The sequence below is a fragment of the Terrapene carolina genome, unplaced genomic scaffold (assembly GCF_002925995.2).
Source record: "Terrapene carolina triunguis isolate 2854851 unplaced genomic scaffold, T_m_triunguis-2.0 Scaffold210, whole genome shotgun sequence".
NCBI lineage: Eukaryota > Metazoa > Chordata > Testudines > Emydidae > Terrapene > Terrapene triunguis.
In genome coordinates this window covers 51,402,474-51,424,791 of record NW_020664561.1, presented here as the reverse complement: position 1 = coordinate 51,424,791, position 22,318 = coordinate 51,402,474, and the positions used below count along the sequence as shown (strand labels likewise).

Genomic DNA, 22,318 nt, shown 5'->3' with positions numbered 1-22,318 from the left:
GCAGCTTGGTGGCACCAGACACCTCCCTTTCCCCCTTGGTGACTCCGATCCCGGCCCGGCTGCTCCTCCTCCTGCTCCGCAGTTTGCCTCTCTCCGCAGCCACGGCTGTTTTCAGTCGGTAGCGAAGCGGAGCCGATCCCGAAGCTGGCTCAGTGCGCCCGGAGCTGGAGCGCAGGCGGGCGGGCGGGCTAGGTGCGCGCCGCGGGCGCCGCTTGGTGTGGCTGGCCCTGCGGGGAGGAGCGTCAGGGGCAGGCTTCCTCGTCCCCAGCGCCCCCTGCATGGACGGGTGGGCCGCCCCCGAGCCCCGCGCCCGAGCCCTAGTGGGACCCCTCCAGCCCAGGGAGGGGCTGCCCAGAAGTTTGGGAGGCGCTCGGGAAAGTTTGCTCCAGGGGGGCCGCGCGCTGCGGTCCGGGGAGGGAGGGTCCCCCTCCACCCCCAGCGGGTCTCTCCAAAGCGCCCGCGGCAGCATGGCGAGGGGGGCAGGTCGGGAGGAGGCCGCCTGGCCGGCTCGCTGCTCCTCCGGCAGCCGGAACCCCCGCTTCCTCTCCCGCTGGAGTCGGGGCAGCGCTTTCCAGCGGCCCCTCTGGCTGGTTTACATGGCGCTTCTCTGGAGGCTCAGCGCGGCCGAGACGGAGTTTTCCATCTTGGATGAAGCGCAAGTTTTAGCAACTCAGATGAAGAAACTTGCCACAGAGGAGCTGGGGGTCGTCACTATGCAGGTACTGTTCCCACTCCACGCCTCCTCTTCCCCTGGCCCGTTTCTCTTCACTGCCCCCCGTTCTCTTCCCCAGTGTGCGCTCGCTCGCTCGCTCTCTCCTGCCTCTGCTCCTCTCTCCCTTCATCCTTTCTGCCTGGTTTTCTTTCTTCTATCTGGCTCCTCTTCTCCCACTTTTCGTTCCCTCTTCCTCTCGCTCCTCTGCTTCATTCCTGTTTGTTCTTTCCATTTTTTTCTTTGCAAACTTCCCTCCCGTTTGTCCCCCCCCCCCCCACCCCCGGTCGCCTTTCTCCACCGCGAGCCCCTCACTTCTGCCCCGATTTGCAGGGAGCCGGTGAGAGCCCTGTGGCTGTGGAGTCACTCCCCCAAGCCCGGCGAGGGGACGCTAGCTCTTGGTGGCCACAGTTTCCCCCACCATGCAGCTTTGCCTGACACACAGAGACCCTCCCGCCCCCGGTCAGTAGGGGTTGTTTTTTGGTGCCATTTGCTGATCAATAATCCCCTGGATCGTTGTGGTTTAGTGCATCGTTGTAAAATCTTGAAACATGACTCCCCTGTTCGAGGCTGTTGCCTCGTGGGGCAGGGATACTTTGTATTTTATGAGGGTCTTGAAACTGGCTATTTTGCATACTTTTGTCTCTTCAGTTTCAGGGACCTGTACCCTTTGTGAGGCAGAGGACAGCTTGATCCTAGATAAATCTTTAGGTGGATTTGATTATTGTTTTAAAACTCAAGAAGCACTTCCTCCTTGCAATTTTTCTGTTTTTTTGTTTATATTCATGACTATATACAATTCCTGAAAACTGACCCAACAGTGTGTGTGTGTATATATATATATATATATATATATTCTGAGCTCTTAAATTAAGAATACTAGAACTTTGATTTCACAAGATTCAAAAAGAGGTTTTGAATTGTAAACTTTAGGTTTATTTATAATACAAGCTGTAATTGAAGGTGGATATTTTTAGACTTCTTTAAGTATAGCAATATTTAAAGTTGAATTTAAGTACTAACTTGTTTTGACCAAGGTCCTTCGGGTCCATATACAATTTTAGTTTTTTCATCTCTGAATATCTTTCTTTCTGATGTCAATAAATCAAAAAATGTTGTTCCTTCATGGAAGGACAGGTTTTTTTTTATATATGTGGAATTTACACACAGAGATGATGGGATAGGGAGACCATTCTTTCTGAAGGGAAATGCAATTTGACAAATTTATTATCTTCCTGCATCTCATTTCTTGACACTGTAATTTCTTTCAGTTCAAGGAGGAGAGAGGTGATTAGGAATTATTTGTGTCCTTGTCTTTGTGGTTGCATATTAATGATAGTAAAACTACTGTGATTTCTGTAATCACTGGCTGGAATTGCATAGGATGCTAATAGCTACGTTACAACAATCAGCTACAACATGCACACACACAAAAAGTGAAATCAGATCCCAGATGCATTGCAATCCAAGGTATGGGCAGTACCAAACGCAGTTTTAAAAGCCTCACAAATTGAGGTGACACTTTTATGCGGTCAGCAGGGGTCCCTCCCCAAATGGCCCTTTATCTTCTCCAAACTGGCTTCATTTTACCACCTTTGAAACATCATTGTTTTGGCTGGCCTCCTAGGGCTGGGGCTTTGTCCAGGAAAATACCAAGCTGCTGCCTTGTCCTTTATAATCAGACATGTATGTAAATGACTTCACTTAACAAGGTAGATAGAAGTAAATTATTAATACAGAGAACATTAAGGAAGTCACTTTTTCTGTCTAGAGAGCTACAGGCATATTTACCCCCTGAAAATTATATATATAAATGGTGGAGCTTCTGGTTAATGGAAATTAAATGAGTATGATCATATTTATCAACTTATTTCTCCAGTGCAAAAAAACCCCACAACCTTCTTGACAAGTGCTAGCAGCTTCAACACGTGTCTTCTTTGGTTTGTTTTTAGGTTTTCTTTTTTAAAGGCAGCTCACATAAAACATATATGCTCAAAATTATCTTCCATAACGACGACACATCGTGTTGTAGGTAGGCATAAAATGAACCAGGTTCCTCCACAAGAATTGTAGCTGGTCATGGCTGTTGGCTTAGGAAGCAGGCTTGATGCCGGTGTATAGGTATGCAAAATAACAACACTAAATGCTATGCATTTATTGTTACTTGAATCGTGTGAGGCCAAAAGCAATTAATACAGTGAAGCCAATAGTTCACAGGATGAGCCCTAGATTCTTTAAAATATTTTGGCCGTTTTAAGTCCCATCAAGCTAATTTGAACGTTCCCCACTTCCTCCGTACATTTCTACAGCTGTTTCAGATTAAAAACTGGTTGAAAACAAACTTCTCATGATTTTAGAAGCTTCTCTGATGATCTCTTCCTACAGTTGAACAAAAATCTTTATAACATTTCAACTCTTTAAATTTAAGCAGTTAGTCCTTTAAAAGGGCTGCATGCAATTAATACAGAATTATTATCTTTGGTATTTACGTAGTGCTGTTAGTGGGCTATATGGCAGGAGAGCTGTGCCAGTCAACGTGATCCATGTTCTAAACAGCTGTCACTCTGTGGGCAAAAGATTGTTCTGTATTGCACTATATAGTATAACAATGCGATCAGGTGGTCCTTATAACTGGAAGGCGTTCAGGAACAAATGAGGTTTAACCAAGATGGTCAGGGAAGTAACCCCATGCTCTGAATGCCCCTACATCTCTGATTGCCAGAAGCTGGGACTGCATGATGGGGATAGATCACTCGATAATTGCCTTCTTCTCTTCACTCTCTCTGAAGCATCTGGCACTGGCCACTGTCAGAAGACAGGATACTGGATTAGATGGACTGTTGGTCTGACTCAGTATGGCCGTTCTTATGGGGTTTTGGAAAAAGAGTGAGGGAGCTTTGTGTATCTTAATTGGGAGGTTGCTCTAAGCATAGAGGGTGACATGGAAGAAGGCCCAAAAGCAGGAGTGAGTTAAGGAGACAAAGGAAATGGCTAGGATTAATGCTTGGGCAGAGTAAAGAGAGTGATAGGGAATGTAGGAGGAGATGAGGGACGAGTTGTGGAGAGCCAGGAAAGTAAAGAGGGGAAACTAATGTAGACACCTAGATAGGATTTTGGGCAGCAGCGTTCAGCGTAGACTGGAGTTGAGAGGAGCTAAAGGTTGCAATGCTTAAGGCATGAAATAAATAGGCCAGGTGTAGTTTGTGGCCAGGTGGGATGGAGAGCGAGAGGGATGGATTTTTATTTTTTGGGAGAGTGAGTGTACATAGAAAAAGAAATGGCAGGATTTGACAAGAACCTGAATGTGAAGAAAGGAGAGAGTGCGAGAGGCGTCAGTGGTGACGCCAAGGTTATGAGCTTTGGTGATGGGAAGGATGGAGTTGGGAGGTAGAGAGCAAGAGGGCTTTGAAGGAACAATAAGTTTAGTGGCTGCATCGAGTCTGAGGTGGCAATGAAATATCCAATGAATGTCAGGCTGCAGTATCAGAGAGGCAGGTGGAAATCTGTCAATAGACTGAAGGCGAGAGGTTGATTTGGTGTATGTGAATCTGGGAAAGAGTCAGAAGAGGAGAAAACTGAAGGTGGGGCCACCAAAAGAGAAAAGGAGGGAGGATGAGGTGAAACCTCCAGAAGAAACGTTAAAGGAGCATCTGGAGAGGTAAGAGAGGAACCAGGAGAGCACTGAGCCTTAGAAGCCCATGAAAGGGGAGGGTATATATAAAAGTCAAAAGGTTGGCGACATGGCTAGTGTTATAAACAAAATCTGTCTCCTTGATGCTATATCTACTTCCTCTTAATACAGTTATTACAGCACTAATATGAAGAAAATGTATCTCGAATATTGATAGGAAGACTCATTGTTTTTATGGACTCGTGTTGAAATCCTGTTATATAACATATTTACCCTTTACAGTTTATTTTCTAAAAGCAGCAAAATCCTATTGGAATGAACGGGATGGGTGCATCTGTGCATAGGAAGAATAATACTGATTCTGCATGGATAGTAAGGATGATAGAGAGTTGTTGCGACAGCATCATTCTGACAGTTGTCTTGGCACTAGTACAACTGTATCTTGTTTGTAGACGGTTAGCTGACAGGCATCAGTGCAGAAGCTGTTTTTTTTTTTACCAAGTTTTATGTCTTTAAACAAAGGTCTATTGCTGTAAGTGTGTTGCTTTCAAATTAGCCTTTGAATGTATAGAATATACCATAAACAATATTGCAAATAAAGATACTTGTAAGAAAAGATAACATGGCTGTGTGATTTCTTGTGTGAGAAGCAGCATTCGTGGGCAGGTGGGACAGCGGTTTTACATTTATTATTGAATAAATATGTGCCCCCATTACAAATATACTTTGTGGAATATTGTATCACAAGTATTATGTAGAAATATGTTTACCGTATGCCTTTGACAGCACTCTGGGCTAATTCTCTGTTGATGTAGTAATATCTAGCTCTTCTATAGCCCTGTCCATTGGTTGATCTCAAAGTGCTTTACAAAGGAAGGGCAACATTTAACCTTTTGTAAATTGTTTCACCTGTGTAGTCTGTTTCCCCTGTTGCTTGCCCAGGGAGAGGAAAAACTTTTTCAAAGAAATGTGACTGTAAACCCACAGTGGGATTCTGGGGGAAGCATAGTACCTGAAATTACAATTTACTTACTCACCTACCGCTCCCCAAACCAGAAGCTAGACTTCAAGTTGACAAAATCCCTCTGATTTTACTGTGAAATTTTGTTTTGGCAATTCTTCTTCTTTCATATGGCTGGTGCTACTGGGGAGGTGGGTGTAGAGCAGCAATTACAGTATGTTTTAGCAATGATGGGTATTCTGAAAACACCTGATGCTTAAACTGGCAATTTAAGTTGTGTGTGTGCTCCAAGTGATTTTAAAATGCGGACATATTACTTTGCATCATTTGGTAGACCATACATTTAATGGACACTATCTTAATGTCACAAGCCACAAAAGATGGTACTTTGTTGAATGAACAGGTTAGTGGGCAAATTTTGTATATTCTCCTGAGTTGTCTGTTCAGTTGGCACTTGGCAGTCATTAAAAAACTACAGGCCCTTTTACATTAAAATTACAACCAAGCTGGAGATTGTGCCCTGACCCAGTTCGAACTGAGAACACTGGCCCTTAACTATGTTCTGTTACTTGGCTAATCCCAGATTGGTTTCCCTGCTTCCATTGTCATTGTAGTGTAGATTGCTGGTTGGAAAACTTCAGAAATTTTGACTGGAAAAACAGGACACAATTCTTCTGAAAATTTTGACCATTTTTCAACGGGCACAGGACCTGTGACCTGAATTACCCAATGCCATTGAAAAAGTCAATATTGTAATTCATTCTAACTCAGACTCCTTGACTATAAAATGGAGATATAATACCTACCTCACAGGGTGTTTAGAGGATTAGTGAATGCTTGGTAGAGGAAAATCTATTGTAATTTTGAGTATGTACATAACTTCAAAGCCATGTAGGCCCAGAAGCAAGCAATATGCCCTTAGGATCTAGAATATTTTGACAACTTTCTCATCCCAATCCTTTATGCTTATTGTGCTAGAAGAGTACAATTCTTCCTTTCTCTTCCCCGCCCACCATCTCCAAACATGGGAGCACAGTTGCAAAAAAATGCCTTCCTGACTGCTAAAATGGCAGTCGACTACTCCTAATGACAAAAACAACTACGTTTTTCTATCTGTTAAATAGAGCTCTGGTTTCTGATTAACAGTGTTAATACTTGCTCAGATGCTGTAGTAACGGGCACAATAGAAAAACCTATGGTATATAGGCTCCTCCAGCTTGATTGGGAAACTATTATACTAGTAGCATGTTTAGCCATATAATGCTTTTCAGTAAAAGCAGGGTGGGACACAGGCCAGGTTGACACACACAAGTGGAATGCTGTCAGTTTTTGATTGTGTGTGGGAGGATATAATGTCACCTTTATTTTGAAGATTACATAACCACTGTTTGTAGTCTGATGCTGTTTTTAGAGTTGTAATAAACTAATAATTCCGGTAACCAGAATTAGCACTTTTCATCCATAAATCTCAAAAGCAAACTTCACAAAAGAGATAGGTATCCAAGGTTGGTGTTGTAGATAACACATTGGACTCAGAACTTAGATCTAGGTTCTGTTTCTGGCTCAACCATAAACTTCCTGGGTGACCTTGGGCAAATCTGTGCCTCTGTTTCCCATCTTTAAAATGGGCATAACAATATTTCTCTACCTCTCACAGGTGTTACAGACATTAATGGTTTTATTTTGTAAGGTGCTCAGATACTAGGGTGATTAGTGCCATGGGAAAATCTGTAAACCATCAATCTACTTTTATGTATTTTTTTTTTCTGTTGGCTTCCGGTTGTGGTTTATTGTGCTTGAAAGCCATTTGAGAGACTGAACAAAATAAAAATTAAAAAGTACATGCTGATAAATAGTTTATGAACTACTGTTTTTTCTAAGTATTCAATAGTATACATTATAGTAATTATGGAGTGGAAGCCAGTGGAGTAAAATCTCATCTGTTCTACATGATTACGTCTTGGTTTGCATCCAATCATAACAATCTTTCTAAAGGCTCTATGAAAGCCCAAGACTGCAGCAGTTTTTCATCCTATTCCACTTGGACTTTTTTGCATGAAACATTTCAAAAAGATATAGTGAGGTCCTGGTGGAAGGGCAGTTAAAATAGTTAAGCTTAGGAGAATGAATCTGAATTTTTAATTAGGCTTTGAGTTGTTTCTTCAAAGTGTCGAGACATCATTAGTGATGTAAGTCTTGTTGCATTAGTGGAGACTGACATTTCACTTCAAACACAGAGAACGCAGCTGTCCTGTGCAGATAAAAGTTGCCAAATGTGATGCAGCAAGGTGGATTGCTAGATAATTAGCTGTCCCACTTTACTGCTGTGTTGAAGAGCCCTGCCAGTCATGGGAGGGAGAAAGGGGGAATTATTAACGGGAGGAAATCCAAGTATGTCATAAAGCAATTTGAAATCTCTCAGCTGTGGCAGGGCTGATAAGACATATGTTAAGGAAACACACAAAGTAAGTACAGTATATGTTAGCCAATTCTTTTTCTTAGCTTAATTCAGCAAAGCAGAAATGGCAAAAGCCTAATGATCCCTACAATATAACAAAGTACTTGCAGTGGTTCCATCAACCTGACCTTGGCACTGGTAGCAAAGAAATTAACATTTATATTTTACATGTCAATTTAAAAAATAAATTTGCAATTTATGAGAGATTCAGAATAGGAAGGAATAACTACAAAATGTAAACTGTCAGTTAAAGTGCATTGGGGACAAAAGAAATGTTTGGTATCAACATAATTTAAAAAATAATCTGAGTTTAAACAGTATCAAAATGTTCCATGCAGAGAAATAATGTAATAACAACATAATAATAATAATAATGTAGGATGTTATGTGTTTGTATGCTTCTTGTGCATAACACACCAGTTCGCTTTCACACACATGGATTCTGCACCCCTTAAAGTTAAGGGGAACTTTGCCATTGATTTCAATGAGCATAGGGTCAGAGCTATATAATAAATAGCTATATCTTTAAAGTAAAATATTTTGCCTCTTTTTATGTGTCTTTCTGAACATAATAAATAATACAATTAAAAACTTAGCCTTAAATACCTTCTTTTGATGTCTCAAAAATTCTACCCTGTGGGTATCAACTAATGGCTGTTCTATCTTCTGATGTATTACACAGTTCCAGTGCTTAATATGATTTTTTTATTACTATTATGCAGTTATGGAAGGACTTGCAAAGGAAAACACTTAGGGCTAGAGCCACAAAAGGACTTAGGTGCCAAACTGCCACTTGAGGGCCTAAATTCCAGAATCAGGCCTTGCTGGGAATCACAAAAACCCTGCTCACCTGCAGCCAAACCCCATAGGTGCCTAAACTCATTCGGGTTTTTCCTGTAAAAGTTCCCTCTGTGCCTACATTTCTGTCTCAGAATGTACGCACTGCAGCTCTGTGCCAGCCATCCAGATCCAAAGCCTCAGTGCGATGTACAAGTGGGGGTACGTTCCTTGGCCTAACCTGCCTGCCGTGCCAATCTGGTAGGCTTGTGCCACGGTTGCTTACCGGATTGGGCCCCTATAGAGGAGTTTACGCAAAACGGCCGGTGGAACAGGAGGAGTGCCTCCCTTATAACTTTTAGCCCAGTGGTTAGGTTACTCACCTGGGATGTAGGAGACTCCCCGTTCAAGTCCCTTCTCATCAGGTGAACAGGGATCTGCCACCTCTCAGATGTGTGCACTAGCCACTAGTTTTTAAAATGTTTTGATGTGGGGTTTCTCTCCTGTTGAAGCTATTCCACTGTGAATAAATAATAAAGGAATCAGTGGGCCAGAGAGAGGGAGAGCAAGCGTGAGAATGACTCTGTAGTGTGGTGTATAGAGCAGTCACTTGAGGGTTGAGACCCAGGATCCAGTCCCCCTGTTTCAATGACATTTTCAATTATTTATCCACTGTGGTACAGCTTCAGGAGGAGAGACTGAGCAGGTCCTACATCAGAATGGTCCATGACTCGGGCACTCGCCTGAGAGGTGGCAGGACCCTGTTCAAGTCCCTTCTCCCCCTCATGTGGAGGGGGACTTGAGCCATTGGTGTCCCCCCCCCAACCACTGGGTTTAAAGTTACGAGGGAGGTCTGATGTCCTCCACCCTCGCTTCTTGAAAAAAAACATATGGGCTTCTAACACCAAGATCGGGTTTGCAGCTGAGCAGAGGGAAGCACCTCTTTGCATCCTGGACTTAGGTGCCTAACTCTTGGAGAGGGGAGGGGCTTAGGACATACCCCTCTCCTCTGCATTTCCTGTTGGCTAGCTTAGGCGAGGAGCCACTTAGCGTTGCTGATTTTTGTGAATCTCATAGTGAGATGCTTCTCCCCATTCACTGTACAGGAATCCTAGGTATGAATCCCATTGATTTTTTTTTTTTTTTTTTTTAGATGCCTAAAAGTTAGGCGTGGTGACACTCAGTGTTGCGGCACCTGTTTCTTTATGAAACTAGCCTTTAGTAATCTTAACTTCCCTGTAATTTGTTGTAGCGCTATTCCGTATTGTTCAACAGTGAAACTGTTAATAAAAAGTTTGATAGAACAATGTAATGCTAGGTCTTACATTGAAAACAAAGCTTAATAAAGTTCATTAGTAAAAACAAGGTGATACTTATCCAGAACTGGTTGGTGCACCATGGGAGATGTAATCTGCCCAGGGAGTCCCACCCAGTGTGGAGAATGGAGGCATATTGCAACTGAATACAACTCCCATGAGTCATTGCAGCATGATAGCCAAACAGAAATACCTAGTTTCTTGTTTGGGTTTTTTTTTGGAAACTTTTGGTGGTTTTTTTGGGGGGGGGTTGGGGGGGGGGGGGGGCCAGAGGAGGGGGGAAATTTTCCATGGAAAGCAGACACCATTTGTGAAAAAGTTAGTTGTGTAAAAAATCCAATATTCTATCAAAAAACAGTTCTGATGAAAAACTTCTAAGCAGCCCTACGCTACGCTGTCCTTATGTGAATTAGGATCAGGAACTTGGTAACCAGTTAGCAGGAGGTGTTTGTATAGTGAGAAGGTTATCTCTCCCTCTACTCACCTCCATGTTGGGAATCCAAGTGCATCCCTCATTTTCCTCAACACTGCTTCTGAGGTCTCTTGGTCTAGGGACTTGGGGTGTCAATTTTTCATGGCCTCTTCTGTGGCCCACAGAATCCAGCATTGCCACTAAGACTACATATTGTTTGGCAGAAGAAATTCAAGTTGACTCTTGGAACATGATTATGAATGATACAACTCAGCAGTGGTTAATGCACAGTATGAGGCAAGGCTTAATCAAATCACTTTTCACTACTACCAGTTATAGGCTGACTGCAGAAGATTTTAAGAGTGTATTTGCAAGTATATTTGCACAGCTACAAACAGCTGGCAATAAGACTGCTATCCCCAATTCATACTGATGGGTTTTCCTGCTTCACAGCTCTTAAGCAGAAGTAGCTCATAAGTCTTTGTTTCCAGTAGAACTTGCTTCTTTCTTTGAATGCCCAGTCTTCACTTTGCCTTTGGCCATGACATTAGAAGCTGCAACCACTCTACTAGTTAGAGAACAGAAACCATAATGCCTCTTGAGAGAAGCCACAATTGTATGTCAGCCAGCACTTTATAGGGCACTATAACTAGGTCTTTTTATGCTTTCTCCCCTGCCCCCCCATCTTTTTCATATACCCCTAAGACCTAGAAGAAATTTCTGGCTAGCTATATGATCACCACAGATGGGAATTAGGCCAGTGGAAAAGGCTTTAAAATAGACACATTGGGAAGTTCTAGAAGAGGTTTGCAGAGGCTGGAAATCTTCAGCAGTGCTTCTTCCTCCTTTTCCTCTGGTAAGGTTACTGCATGTCTTCCCTTGTACCGTACTGCATTTCTGGAGCATATTTGAGTACTATTCAAAACAGCACCCCTGCCCTGTCATATTAGTCCCCAATATCCAGAATCTAAAGGGCTTCTCTGAGAACTTGGCAAATTTCACTATTATACCTGCATTTTGTCCCCAGCAAATCTGGAGGATAAATGGAGCTGGTCTTCGTATATGGTTTTTAAACAAATCCTAGCTGCAGTCATCCATTTGATCAACATTGCCTTACTTGCTTTGTGTCCAGGTTAATTTTTTTCATGTATGTTTCCTTGCTTAGGTGGGTGAAGTGGCCACTGTCCTCTGCAGCTGCTATTTGTGAATTTTCTCTATAAAATTACATTAGGTTCTGTATGCCAGCTTATCTTCCAAGCACCATCTGGAAGAGTATATGTTCCAACCTTGGTTCACTTTCAAGCTTTGCTTGGATAGACAGAAGTCTTGACACAACTTCCACAAGATTGAAATAGACACACGCCAACTTTTTTTTTTTTTGGGGGGGGGGGGGGGGGGGGGAGAGGAAAGATTTCCTGTTTCTGAGCCTTCAGATTCAATATTGATTGGTGGAATATAGGCCAACCTCATGATATGACAGTAAACAGTGCCACAAACATGCCAAATAATTCTGGTGCTTTCATGATCCATTTATCTTCAGTTCAGCTTCCCTGTTCTCTCTCTATCTCCAGTAAGTGAAGCATTAGAAGTACTTGCTCCTGATCCATTACCTCAGAAGTAATATGGAACAAAAAAAGTCTGAGGGGAGAGGCACAAAATCCCGAAACTTAACTAGAGTGGGAGCCTGTTGGGGACAAAGCTGGAAACATTTCCAACCCCAGGGAAGATGACAGAGGAAGCAGAGAGAATTTTACATATTGAATAGTGGGAGAAAGAAGAGTAGGAGCAGGTTCATTCAATAACATGAGGCCATCCAGGTATAGTATCCCTTAGGTTTTGGGTGTTGTGTTAGGCTGACAGTGATCACAATAGTTGTTTCACAATCCACATAGTCATCTATCTGTGACTTTTTTATTTTTATTTTTAGGGTCTAGATATTGTGGAGTTGGGTGCCCGCCCTGTAAGTATAGCAGTAAACAGTTGCAAAAGGTAAATCTCTAGTGGGCCCTGCTCTTTCCATTATTGGCTTTTGCTGCTTAGACTTGGATTTCCTTAGAGCCCTTTCCCCTCCCATTTAATTGTTCTTCAGATTCCATTATTGTGTGAAGGAACGATGAGCTTTTCAGCAAGATCAGAAACAGTTTGGGCTCATTTGACTCTATATATGAGGCTCTTCCATTCAGAAATGACCCATCATTGTCCCACCCCCAAAAGTTCATGTAAGGCTACAATAGCTTATTTGTTGAAAATGGGTGCAGCTATATTTGTGGGTCATGAAAGGAGAGGCGTCTTTGAGATAGCTTCACCCCCAGTCTATTGAGGGCTTTATTGCCAGGATGGAGACCTGGAACAGAAGATGAAAGTGAATGGGAAGCCAAAGAGCACCTTGGGTTTGATTCAAAGTCACCCACACAAGCAGGAGAATCTTGACCTCTCCTATTCCAGGGCTTTGTTTACATGAGGAAAATGACCTGGTGGTTTGATGGATGTCAACCATTGATTGTCTAATCACTACTGCTTTCCCCCCCTCACATGTGGTGTCATTTGGGGATGAAAATTGATTGGGTGATAGGGCAAATATAGTCATCATAGTGTTCAACGCCATTTGGGTGGTGATTAGGCCAATATGGAGAGCGTGGCAAATGGCTGTTGTCAGCCATGGGTCATTTTCCTCTTAGAGGTGCTAAGAGGATTAATCCATCACTTTGTGTAATGTACAATTATAAAGTTACTTTGCCAGTCCAGTGATAACAGCAAAAGGCCTCAGACACCTTCACTCACCTACTTCCCCTTCTCAGGGAAGGGAATAGCTCTCCAGTGAAGTGAGATACCAAGGAGGCTGGTTCTTCCAGCAAATTCAGTGTAACGGGTAGTGTATGTGAGATAGTTTGATGTCAAAAACAGTCGATTTAACCCATCATACCACAGCCACAGGTCAGTTCACTCAGGGAGTGAGCACATCCTCGGGAATGCCATCTGCTCAGTAGCATGTGTGTTTGGGGGGGTGAGTGACAGAGAACTCCATTAAATTGTTGGCATTCATGACCAATATCCTAAACTTGTGTCCTACTAAAAAGCAACAGAGGGTCCTGTGGCACCTTTAAGACTAACAGAAGTTTTGGGAGCATAAGCTTTCGTGGGTAAGAACCTCACTTGCCTTGTCTTGCATCTGAAGAAGTGAGGTTCTTACCCACGAAAGCTTATGCTCCCAATACTTCTGTTAGTCTTAAAGGTGCCACAGGACCCTCTGTTGCTTTTTACAGATTCAGACTAACACGGCTACCCCTCTGATACTTGTGTCCTACTGTAAAAGGTCCAATGAGCAGAGAGCTCCAGTAACAGATGCATTCTGAATTCCCTTGCCCAGGATACAGGTTTTCTCTCCTTTTGATGTTAAACAATTCTCTGGAAAATAGAGATTAACCAAGGGTGATGAGAGTGATGATATTGTGCATGGCGTCATCAAGCTTGATTCCAGAATCTTATCCAGTGTTCCTTAGATTAATTTTGGATTTCTTCACTTTCTTGGTCTGTAACACCAAGAACTCATGTATTTCACCACGATCTTCAGACCCTCTCTCTCGCCTGAGTTTTGAAAGGATGAGATTAACAGAGGAGTTATCGCTCCTTCCTTCCTAAAATTCCACTCCAGACCAGGAGGTGAGCTACCATGGCTTGTAGTGTATGATACATACTAAGTCTTCCTAGTGATGCAACAAGAAGCAGTAGATTATTGGAAACAGGAGAGGTTTCATGTGCTGGACTGGGACTCTGCTGATCTGGGGTCAATTTTTGGCTCCGTCAGTGGCTTTGACTCTGCCTGATCATGAGCAAGTCAGTCTCTCTGAGCCTCAGTTTCTGGTGGTGGTCTGTTGATTTTGGAGAACTAAATATTACTTGGAGGAAAAGAGGGGGGCTTATGATGATCTCCCCCTCCCCCGCCGACATGTGAAAGTTGTAAGATGATGGAAGCATCAAAGACCACCCTGGCTCAGTGGATCAGATGCTGTGACTATTAATTCCTTAAACCTAGGAGGCTGAAAGGGTTGTATATTCTGAGGACTTGGGTCTGGTTCCACTCTCCTATAGCAGAGCTTAATCTGTCAGTCTTGGAATGATGCGCCAAAGATGCCAAAGCAGCATTTTTTAGATAAATTGTGGGTTTTGTATGACATTTCTCCTGAGCTTATTGCTTCTAGATAAAGTATAACAGGTCCCTCTAAAATTTAGAGTTCCGTTCAATGTGATAGTTTCATCTTATTTGGAATAGTGGGAAGAGGGCTCTCATGAAGGAATAGTTTAAATTGGGTATTCATACACTATATACACTAATGAAACTATGGTCTAGATAGAAGATCATTGAGCCTCCTTGGACATATCTTTTGGCCACAGAATCCCATGTGATGTTTCCAGTGCTAGTCCTTAATTGCTTTTTTTATTCCTTTTGCTATTGACTACCCAACGACTGTCAGGTCTGATGTGGGAATTACTCCCCCAGTCTGGATTGGTGGAGTTGAGCCTCAAAAAAACAACTTACAGAGAAAATTACACTTTCTGGTCCAGACAGGGACATCGGAATAAACACTGGGGACTTTCAGCTTGACAAATTATACAGCAATGTTTATGCTTCTGTTTTTACTATAAATGCCAAAGTCTTTGGTCTGGCATATTTAAAATTAGAAAGTCTGTTGTAGCCAGATGCACAGAATTTCAGTGTTTATTTTAAGAAGCCTTGATTTTCTTTTTAAATTTTAATACTATACGGGGATTAAGGTGGAAAATGAGAATAAATGTTCAAACTTTTAGCTAAGAGGTAAAGAAAAAGCCTGGGAAATTATCACAGAGCATCTAAAAGTATGTAATCAGATGATAAAATTTAGAAATGATACATTAACCATTCCTGGATTGCAGCTTGACAGATAAATCCTTATATGGAGATTTAGGAAACAAAATTCAGGTGTATTTTTCAAAATCAGGAGAATTTTAAAACTCTCAAAGTGTCTGAGATACAGAAAAAAACAATTTTGACTACATGTCATCAATATAAAGGGAAGGGTAACAACCTTTATGTATGCAGTAACATAAAATCCCTCCTGGCCAGAGGTACAGAATCACTTGCCTGTAAGAGGTTAAGAAGCTCAAATAACCTTGTTGCCACCTGACCAAAAGGACCAATAAGGAAAGAAGATACTTTCAAATCGGTGTGTGTGTGTTTCTGTCTGTCTTTGTTTTGTTCCCTCTCTGGACAGAGAGAGAGACCAAGCAGGTAAACCATCTCCTGAAAAGATACCTGAAATTGTATGTCTAAAATTATAGAAATTGTAAGTAAAGGCAAGGAAATGCGTTAGATTATTTTTTGTTTTAGATTGTGAATTTTCCCTATGCGGGAGTTTTATTCCCGTTTTTTGTAACTTTGAAGCTGAGCCTAGAGGGGAATCCTCTGTGTTTTAAATCTTATTTACCCTGTAAAGTTACCTTCCATCCTGATGTTGCAAGTGTGATTCTTTTACTTTTTTTTTTTTTTTAAATAAAATTCTTCTTTTAAGAACCTGATTGATTTTCAGTGTCCTAAAAACCCAGGGGTTTGGTCTGTGCTCACTTTGTAACCACTTGTTTAGTATATTATTCTCAAGCCTCCCCAGGAAAGGGGGTGAAGAGGCTTGGGGGAATATTGTGGGGAAACAGGGACTCCAAGTGGCCTTTTTTCCTGCATATTTGTCTGAATCACTTGGTGATGGCAGCAATACCGTCCAAGGACAAGGAAAGGATTTGTGCCTTGGGGAAGTTTTAACCTAAGCTGGTATAAATAAGCGTAGGGGGTCTTTCATGCGGGTCCCCACATCTGTACCCCAGAGTTCAGAGTGGGGAGGGAACCCTGACACTACATTTTTAGGACATGAAGCTTAAATAGCTGTCTCTTCACTTTAAAACAACTTAATATAAAATTGGTTTTGAAACTTCTTTAATTTTTTTTGTTTTTCCCAGCACAGACTATTAAATAATTTTGATTTTAAAATTATGTAGAATTTATTAAAACCTGAATTTCAAAATAGTTAAAAATATTTTCTTTACCAAAAGAGCTACCTATTATCAGCAGGCAATACATTTCAAGAAGTAGCTGAAAATGCAAATCATACATAATTTGTTGGAGGGTTTTAAATTATCTTGATGTTTCTGATTAATTTTTTGTTTTAAAAAAATCTGAACTCTTTTGATTTAATTTTCTTCTAATCATCTGTATAGCTCTCTGCTCCCTCTCCCAAATTAAATATTTCAACATTAGCTAGGTAGATAAGAGGCCTAATTATGATCTTGGTTACACACCAGTGTAATTCCATTGACTTCTGAGGGGTTGCTCTTGATTTTCATCAGTGTCAGAGCAAAATCAGGCCTGAAAAACTTAAACAATAAATATTTAATCTCAGGTACAGAATAGAATGCACTGGAAAGATACAGTGTGTATAATTTATATGGAAAAGGCAGTTAATGTTGAGATTTTAATTATGTAAAATCTGCCACTTTGCACATTTATATATGTAACAGAGATTTTCAGTCCTTGGCCACATAAATATACACAGAAATTACAAGGCAAAACACTTCATGAAGCAGTGCAGGTATGATACCAATTATTTAAAACCCTTAAGAGACAGCTGTAGTTTTTCTTAAACACTGATACTAGCTTAGAAATTTAAGGTTGAAGTCACACGTAGGAGCTGGGGGTGAGGAAACTGAAATATGAAAATACGAAGCTAAGGTCACTTCAAACTCTGACTTCGGCTTTCAACCCTTACTGATCTCTCATCTGTTTACCAACAGAAATTGTTTGTAAGATGGAGTATCTGTTTAATTGTGTTTATTTGAAAGCAGCCCATAACAACAAAATTGGTGCTAAAATCAACTTGAAATCTGCCGTACAAGAATGAGTAAAGTGCTTTCAAATACTGCCCCAGAGTTTCACGGCCTATTTCTGTTACTTTACAAGCACACTTTCCTATTTTTTAACATGTTTTTCCCTCCCATGTATGTTTGTGTAAATCTTTCACACAGCAAGAGCTCATTCCCCTTGGTATTGTAGGTAGTTAGCAGAGTTTTTGCAGATCATCTCAGGGCTAGTCTACACTAGGAGTGCTACTCGCCACAGTAACACATCTGGTGAAAACGCTCTATGCCGATGGCAGAGAGCTCTCCTGCCGGCATAATAAAACCACCTCTGCGAGAGCGCGGTAGCCACGTTGGTGGGAGAAGCTCTCCCACTGACATAGTGCTGTCCACACCGGTGTTTAGGTCGGTGTAACTTATGTCGCTCGGGGGGTGTCATATTCACGGCCCTGAACGACATAACATATACCTATGTAAGCTGTAGTATAGACAAGCCCTCAGTAACTGCTCTAAGGATCAGTCACTGTTTGTTGAAATCTGAAAAAGGTCTCTCACTCAGTGCCTAATTCACACCATCCTGTTACATATTGCAGAGGTCTCAGAATAACGTATATATTGTTTGCAGTATCCAAACGAACCGGTGAGAGTTAGCAAGTGAGTAAAAAGCCTTCATTCTGAAACTGGCCTTAAGTTTTGTTATGGATGCGTGAAAATAAGAAGGGGTTTTATTTTTCCTCCCTCTTTCTCTTGGAATAAAACTTAATTTAATTTTCATAAGAAGTACGTGTGTGGGGAGAGAAGAGTAAAATCTCAAACTGCTTGGATTTGCACATCCATCACATCACTTATTAACATCAAATAATAGATAAAATCCACCTTTTATTTAAGAAGTGAACTTTTTATGGCTTCCTTATTTGTTTTGTTTAAATGTTCCGACCCAGGCCTAATAGAGCTAAAGTATGAGTGTTGTATATCCTGAGAGCTGCATTCACCAGACATCTATAACGTGTACCTGCTTCTTTAATCCAGTGTAGTTGGGGATCTACGAATTACCATTGCCTTTCTAATTTTATAACAAAGCAGTTACGAGCATATTTTCTGATGGCCAGTAGTTAGCTCTTGGCTTCTGGCCTCTAGCTGGGCATTAGCTGCCATGAAATACTTGGCCATGAAGTTGTTGTTGCTGTTACGAACCGTGTGATATTAATGAATGTTCAACTTCATATTTCATTTATTAACAATGCATAGGGTATTTATGGTCTGTCAGCTAAAAGTCAAACTGCTCACTGCCATGGAAACTGCATTATGCTTACTGTATTGATCTTCTCTTAGCAGCTATTGACTTCAGCAGAACTGGCAGAAAAGCACTTCATTCCAAAAATTCTCTTGGCTTTCTAATGTTTTAGTTATCGATCTACACATAGTGAACCTACTATAGTATATTGTTATTAAAACTACTGGATTCAGGCTCACAGTTAAGATACCCCAAATATTATTTTTAAATAGGGCTCTTGCTAGTAATCTGCAATATGAATTAGTGGTCTCTGGGTTAGATATCTCCATGTGAAAGGAAATTAAGTTTGCAAAGTCTAATGCATTTTAAAATAGTCACAACAAGCACTTGCTTACCATTTCTCTAGTACATAAATCTAATTTTGGCAGGTTTCCCCCCCCCCCATATCTATTTATTCAGTAACTTGTTAACTACAAGTGTAGAAAATATATTCCACTAACTGCAACCTCAAATATCCAAAATTAGCTTCTTTATGTATGTCCAAGAGTAGAATATAGGATCTATAAACTAAAAATATAAATTGAAGAGCGCATTATGTTTATACCATGGTATACAAAGTAGGTACTTTAATTTCTTTCAAGGCAGTAGAGGTGCAGGGACAATCTTGACAAAAGTAACTAGGACTAACAGGCATACCTTGGTAAAAGGGAAAGTGTGAAACAGATATGCCATTTTAAAACCTGTTTTGAAGAGTAAGCCTATTGAGTTTGTTCCATTTCAAATGCCAGTGATGACATCTAAATGACTTATTACAGGTTGGAAAAATACATGCTAAAGCTTGGTCCCCATACCATACGATATAGCACTAACTTAAAAAGGAGAGTAATGGTGGTAATTTTGGATCATTTGAAATCATGATGAAAGCTGAAAGCTGCTGCTGCTTCTCACCAAGTTAGAGCTCAGCTGCTTTACTTAAATACTAAGCTCATTGGTGCTTTTGTTCTGTGTTTCTACAACGCCTAGCGCACATTGGGATCCTGCTCCACAACAAACTCCCAAGCACTTCTACATTACAAATAATAATAATATTCAAACACGTCAAGCGTGAGCTGAGCTGCTGCTGGAGGGCTTTTTGGGTATGACGTCTATGTGACTGCTACCAAAAAGTGGTTATGAAATACTGGCTTGGCTCTGAAACACCTCCAGTTACTAATTTTAAGCCCTGTTTTTTCTAGTAGTGGATATAAAAATCTTATTGTGTGGTTGATTTAGTGAGTGAGTCCTCAGTTCATAATCTCTTTATAAAAATGTATGCACATTAACAGGAGGTATTTAATAGACACACTGCCTCGATGAAAGAATGCTTTGTGGAACGAAGCTTTTGTGCATTTCTGGATCTCTCAGCAATTCCTGTGGAGCTTCCCAAGTCTCACTGACACAGAATGGCAGAGGAAAAGACCTTCTCACTTTAAGCCTGAATGGAGAATAATGGCTGGGGGGGGGAATGGGAGTGGGGGAGGGGAATCAGTTGCTTTGGAATGCAGAGATGATTGGTATTGGAACTCATGATCTGAGCATTTAACACTTTTAGTCCTTCCTACCCCCAACTGGGGCTTTGCATTTACAATGAGGCTCATGCTATCCCTGAAGTAAAAGTTTCTGAGGGGTAGCCGTGTCAGTCTGTGTCAGCAAAAACAACGAGGAGTCCTTGTGGCACCTTGAGACTAGCAAATTTATTAGGGAATAAGCTTTGAAAGCTTATGCCCAAATAAATTTGTTAGTCTCTAAAGTGACACAAGGACTCCTCGTTGTTTTTGAAGTAAAAGTGGTTTGCTCTCTAAGTCAACAATATCAGCTTCTTATCCCAGTCAGTTGAGAGAACTTTTCTCAACCCAGGTAGTCTTTGTTAGGTAACAATATTAGATTTGTCGATTTTATCGATGTGTAGTAAAGATAAGAAATATTTCCTTTTTTCTTGGCCACTTTCATTTCTTGTCTAATATCTCAGCTATTGATTAGCATGTGTGGACTGACAGTTTTAGTATTTGACACACCATAGTCTGTTGCCATGGAAAGGATTTTCTGTCTTAAATAACAAGGTGGTGAGTTCACAGATTTCTTTTGTTATGAACTGACAAACCGCTTAAGTTGCACAAGGCGCGAGTGGATATTCATATCTAAAGAAGAGCAAAAACCTGGAACATTTTGGTTTAATAATGGAAATTTCCCTCTTTTTTTCATAGCCAAGAATGTAAATGCTTTATTTCTAATCCCTCCTCATGACCATTATCTTTCACTGTACTGAAGAAAACAATTCATGTGGTGTTGACTTCTCAGCAACAAACTACCCTCCAGTGTTGTTGCTAATGTTTGAAGCCTTAAGCCCATGGTTCCAAACTTTTTACTAAGGTGACTTGCCAACTTCATTTTTTCCTTTTTTTTGTGGATCCATCTGGGGTCCAAAGTTGGAGGGGTGCCCAAAATCATAGGCCAGAGTTGTCATCCTCTTCTGCTACTGTCATTTTCTCCTCATTCCTCTGAGAGGGCACCGGTCACCTGCAGCACACCCTGTACACTGGCACCACAACCCTAATCCCTGTCCACTGTGGATGGGGAGGCCCTGGGGGATCATATTGGAGATTGAGCCTGCCCTGCACTTACCCTGTAGCAGTGGGTCATCTCCCACAGGCCTTGGCTCAGTTCCCTGCTCCACGTGTTGCAACCTGGTGTGTGTGTGTGTGTGTTTGCAGCACCACTCAGGTTTGGTCCAGCTGCAGGGTGAGCGTGGGGCGGGCTTGCTCTCCAACCCCCCATGGTCATCCTCTCCTCTCTGGGCCTGCAACTCTCATCTATGGTCTTCCTACAACGCACTGTTTGGGAAACACTGCCTTAAGTGACGTTCTTTTAACCTGTAGGTGGCTGGAGAAGTTCTATACATTGCAAAGCTCATGCTGAAAGTGATAGATCGTTAAATGACTGACAGGTTGTAAATTTTGTTTGTTGTTCATCAGGGTTTTTTTTTCTGGCTATCACTCTTCTGGTGCAATGTTGCCCTCTAGTGGTTGGGAGGACTTGGTAACTCCTGAGGGAACAGTTGGGTCAATTTTTGGTGAATTTTGTTTAAACCTAATTTTAAGTAATTTATGGAGAAACTTCCAAAGGGAGGACATCACTGTCCCACATCTTGATCAAGTTTCATTCTGAATGAGATGTAATAAATAAGCAACATGGTCAACTGGCTGTTTCATTTGAACAAATAACACAGGCTTTTGTAAATTGCCTTAATTTTAGAATGCAATCTAGTAATCCTGTTTATACGAATTCATTTCTTGCAGCATGCTTATTACAGAAGCCAGATATGTATAACTTATTTCCTTAAATGGCACTAGGTGTTCGCCTTTTCTCAGAACACTAAAGCCTCAGCTTCTTAGCATCATCTTTATAAACAAAGTTGATGATAGTTATTAACAGATATATTTAAAAACTAAAGAAATCCACGCATACCCGAACAATCACAACTCGTGTAAACAAATCTAACCACAATCTAAATAACAAACTAGTCGAAAGAAACCCCCCCATTATTTTTGTCTTCTGTTTTGTATTAGGCTCTACAGAAATATCTATCTAATAACATAGCTCTTATATTTCACACCCTTACTGTCCTTAAATTGTAAACTCATCTTTGGGCACTATCTACATAATAGACATTATAATTTATTATTATTTTAAGGGCTGGTGGATTCAGCTTCCTCAGAGCACTTTGAAAATGTTTGAAGAAAAACAAGAACAGAAATTGGAAAAATTGTGATCATCTTCTGCATGCTTGCTCCCACCTCCTCTTTTTTTGAGCAGCTCTACTCAACAGATCCAGGGACTGTAGAAATGAGGGGGAATCTAGTAAGCCTAAACAGTGTCAGGCTGTGAGCAAAACTAGGCCCATT

At 41.3% G+C, this 22,318-nt stretch overlaps 1 protein-coding gene across 2 annotated transcripts in view; it reads left to right on the top strand.

The window, feature by feature from the left end:
- Positions 1–350: 350 nt before the first annotated feature.
- The window catches only part of LOC112121707 (VWFA and cache domain-containing protein 1), a 199,782-nt gene continuing 177,814 nt past the window's right edge, over positions 351–22,318 (top strand). For both annotated transcript variants that reach the window (XM_026655677.2, XM_026655676.2), the window contains exon 1: positions 351–719. In XM_026655677.2, coding sequence (XP_026511462.1) covers positions 468–719 — 252 coding nt within the window. In that variant the 5' untranslated portion in view covers positions 351–467. The remainder of the gene's footprint in view (positions 720–22,318) is intronic.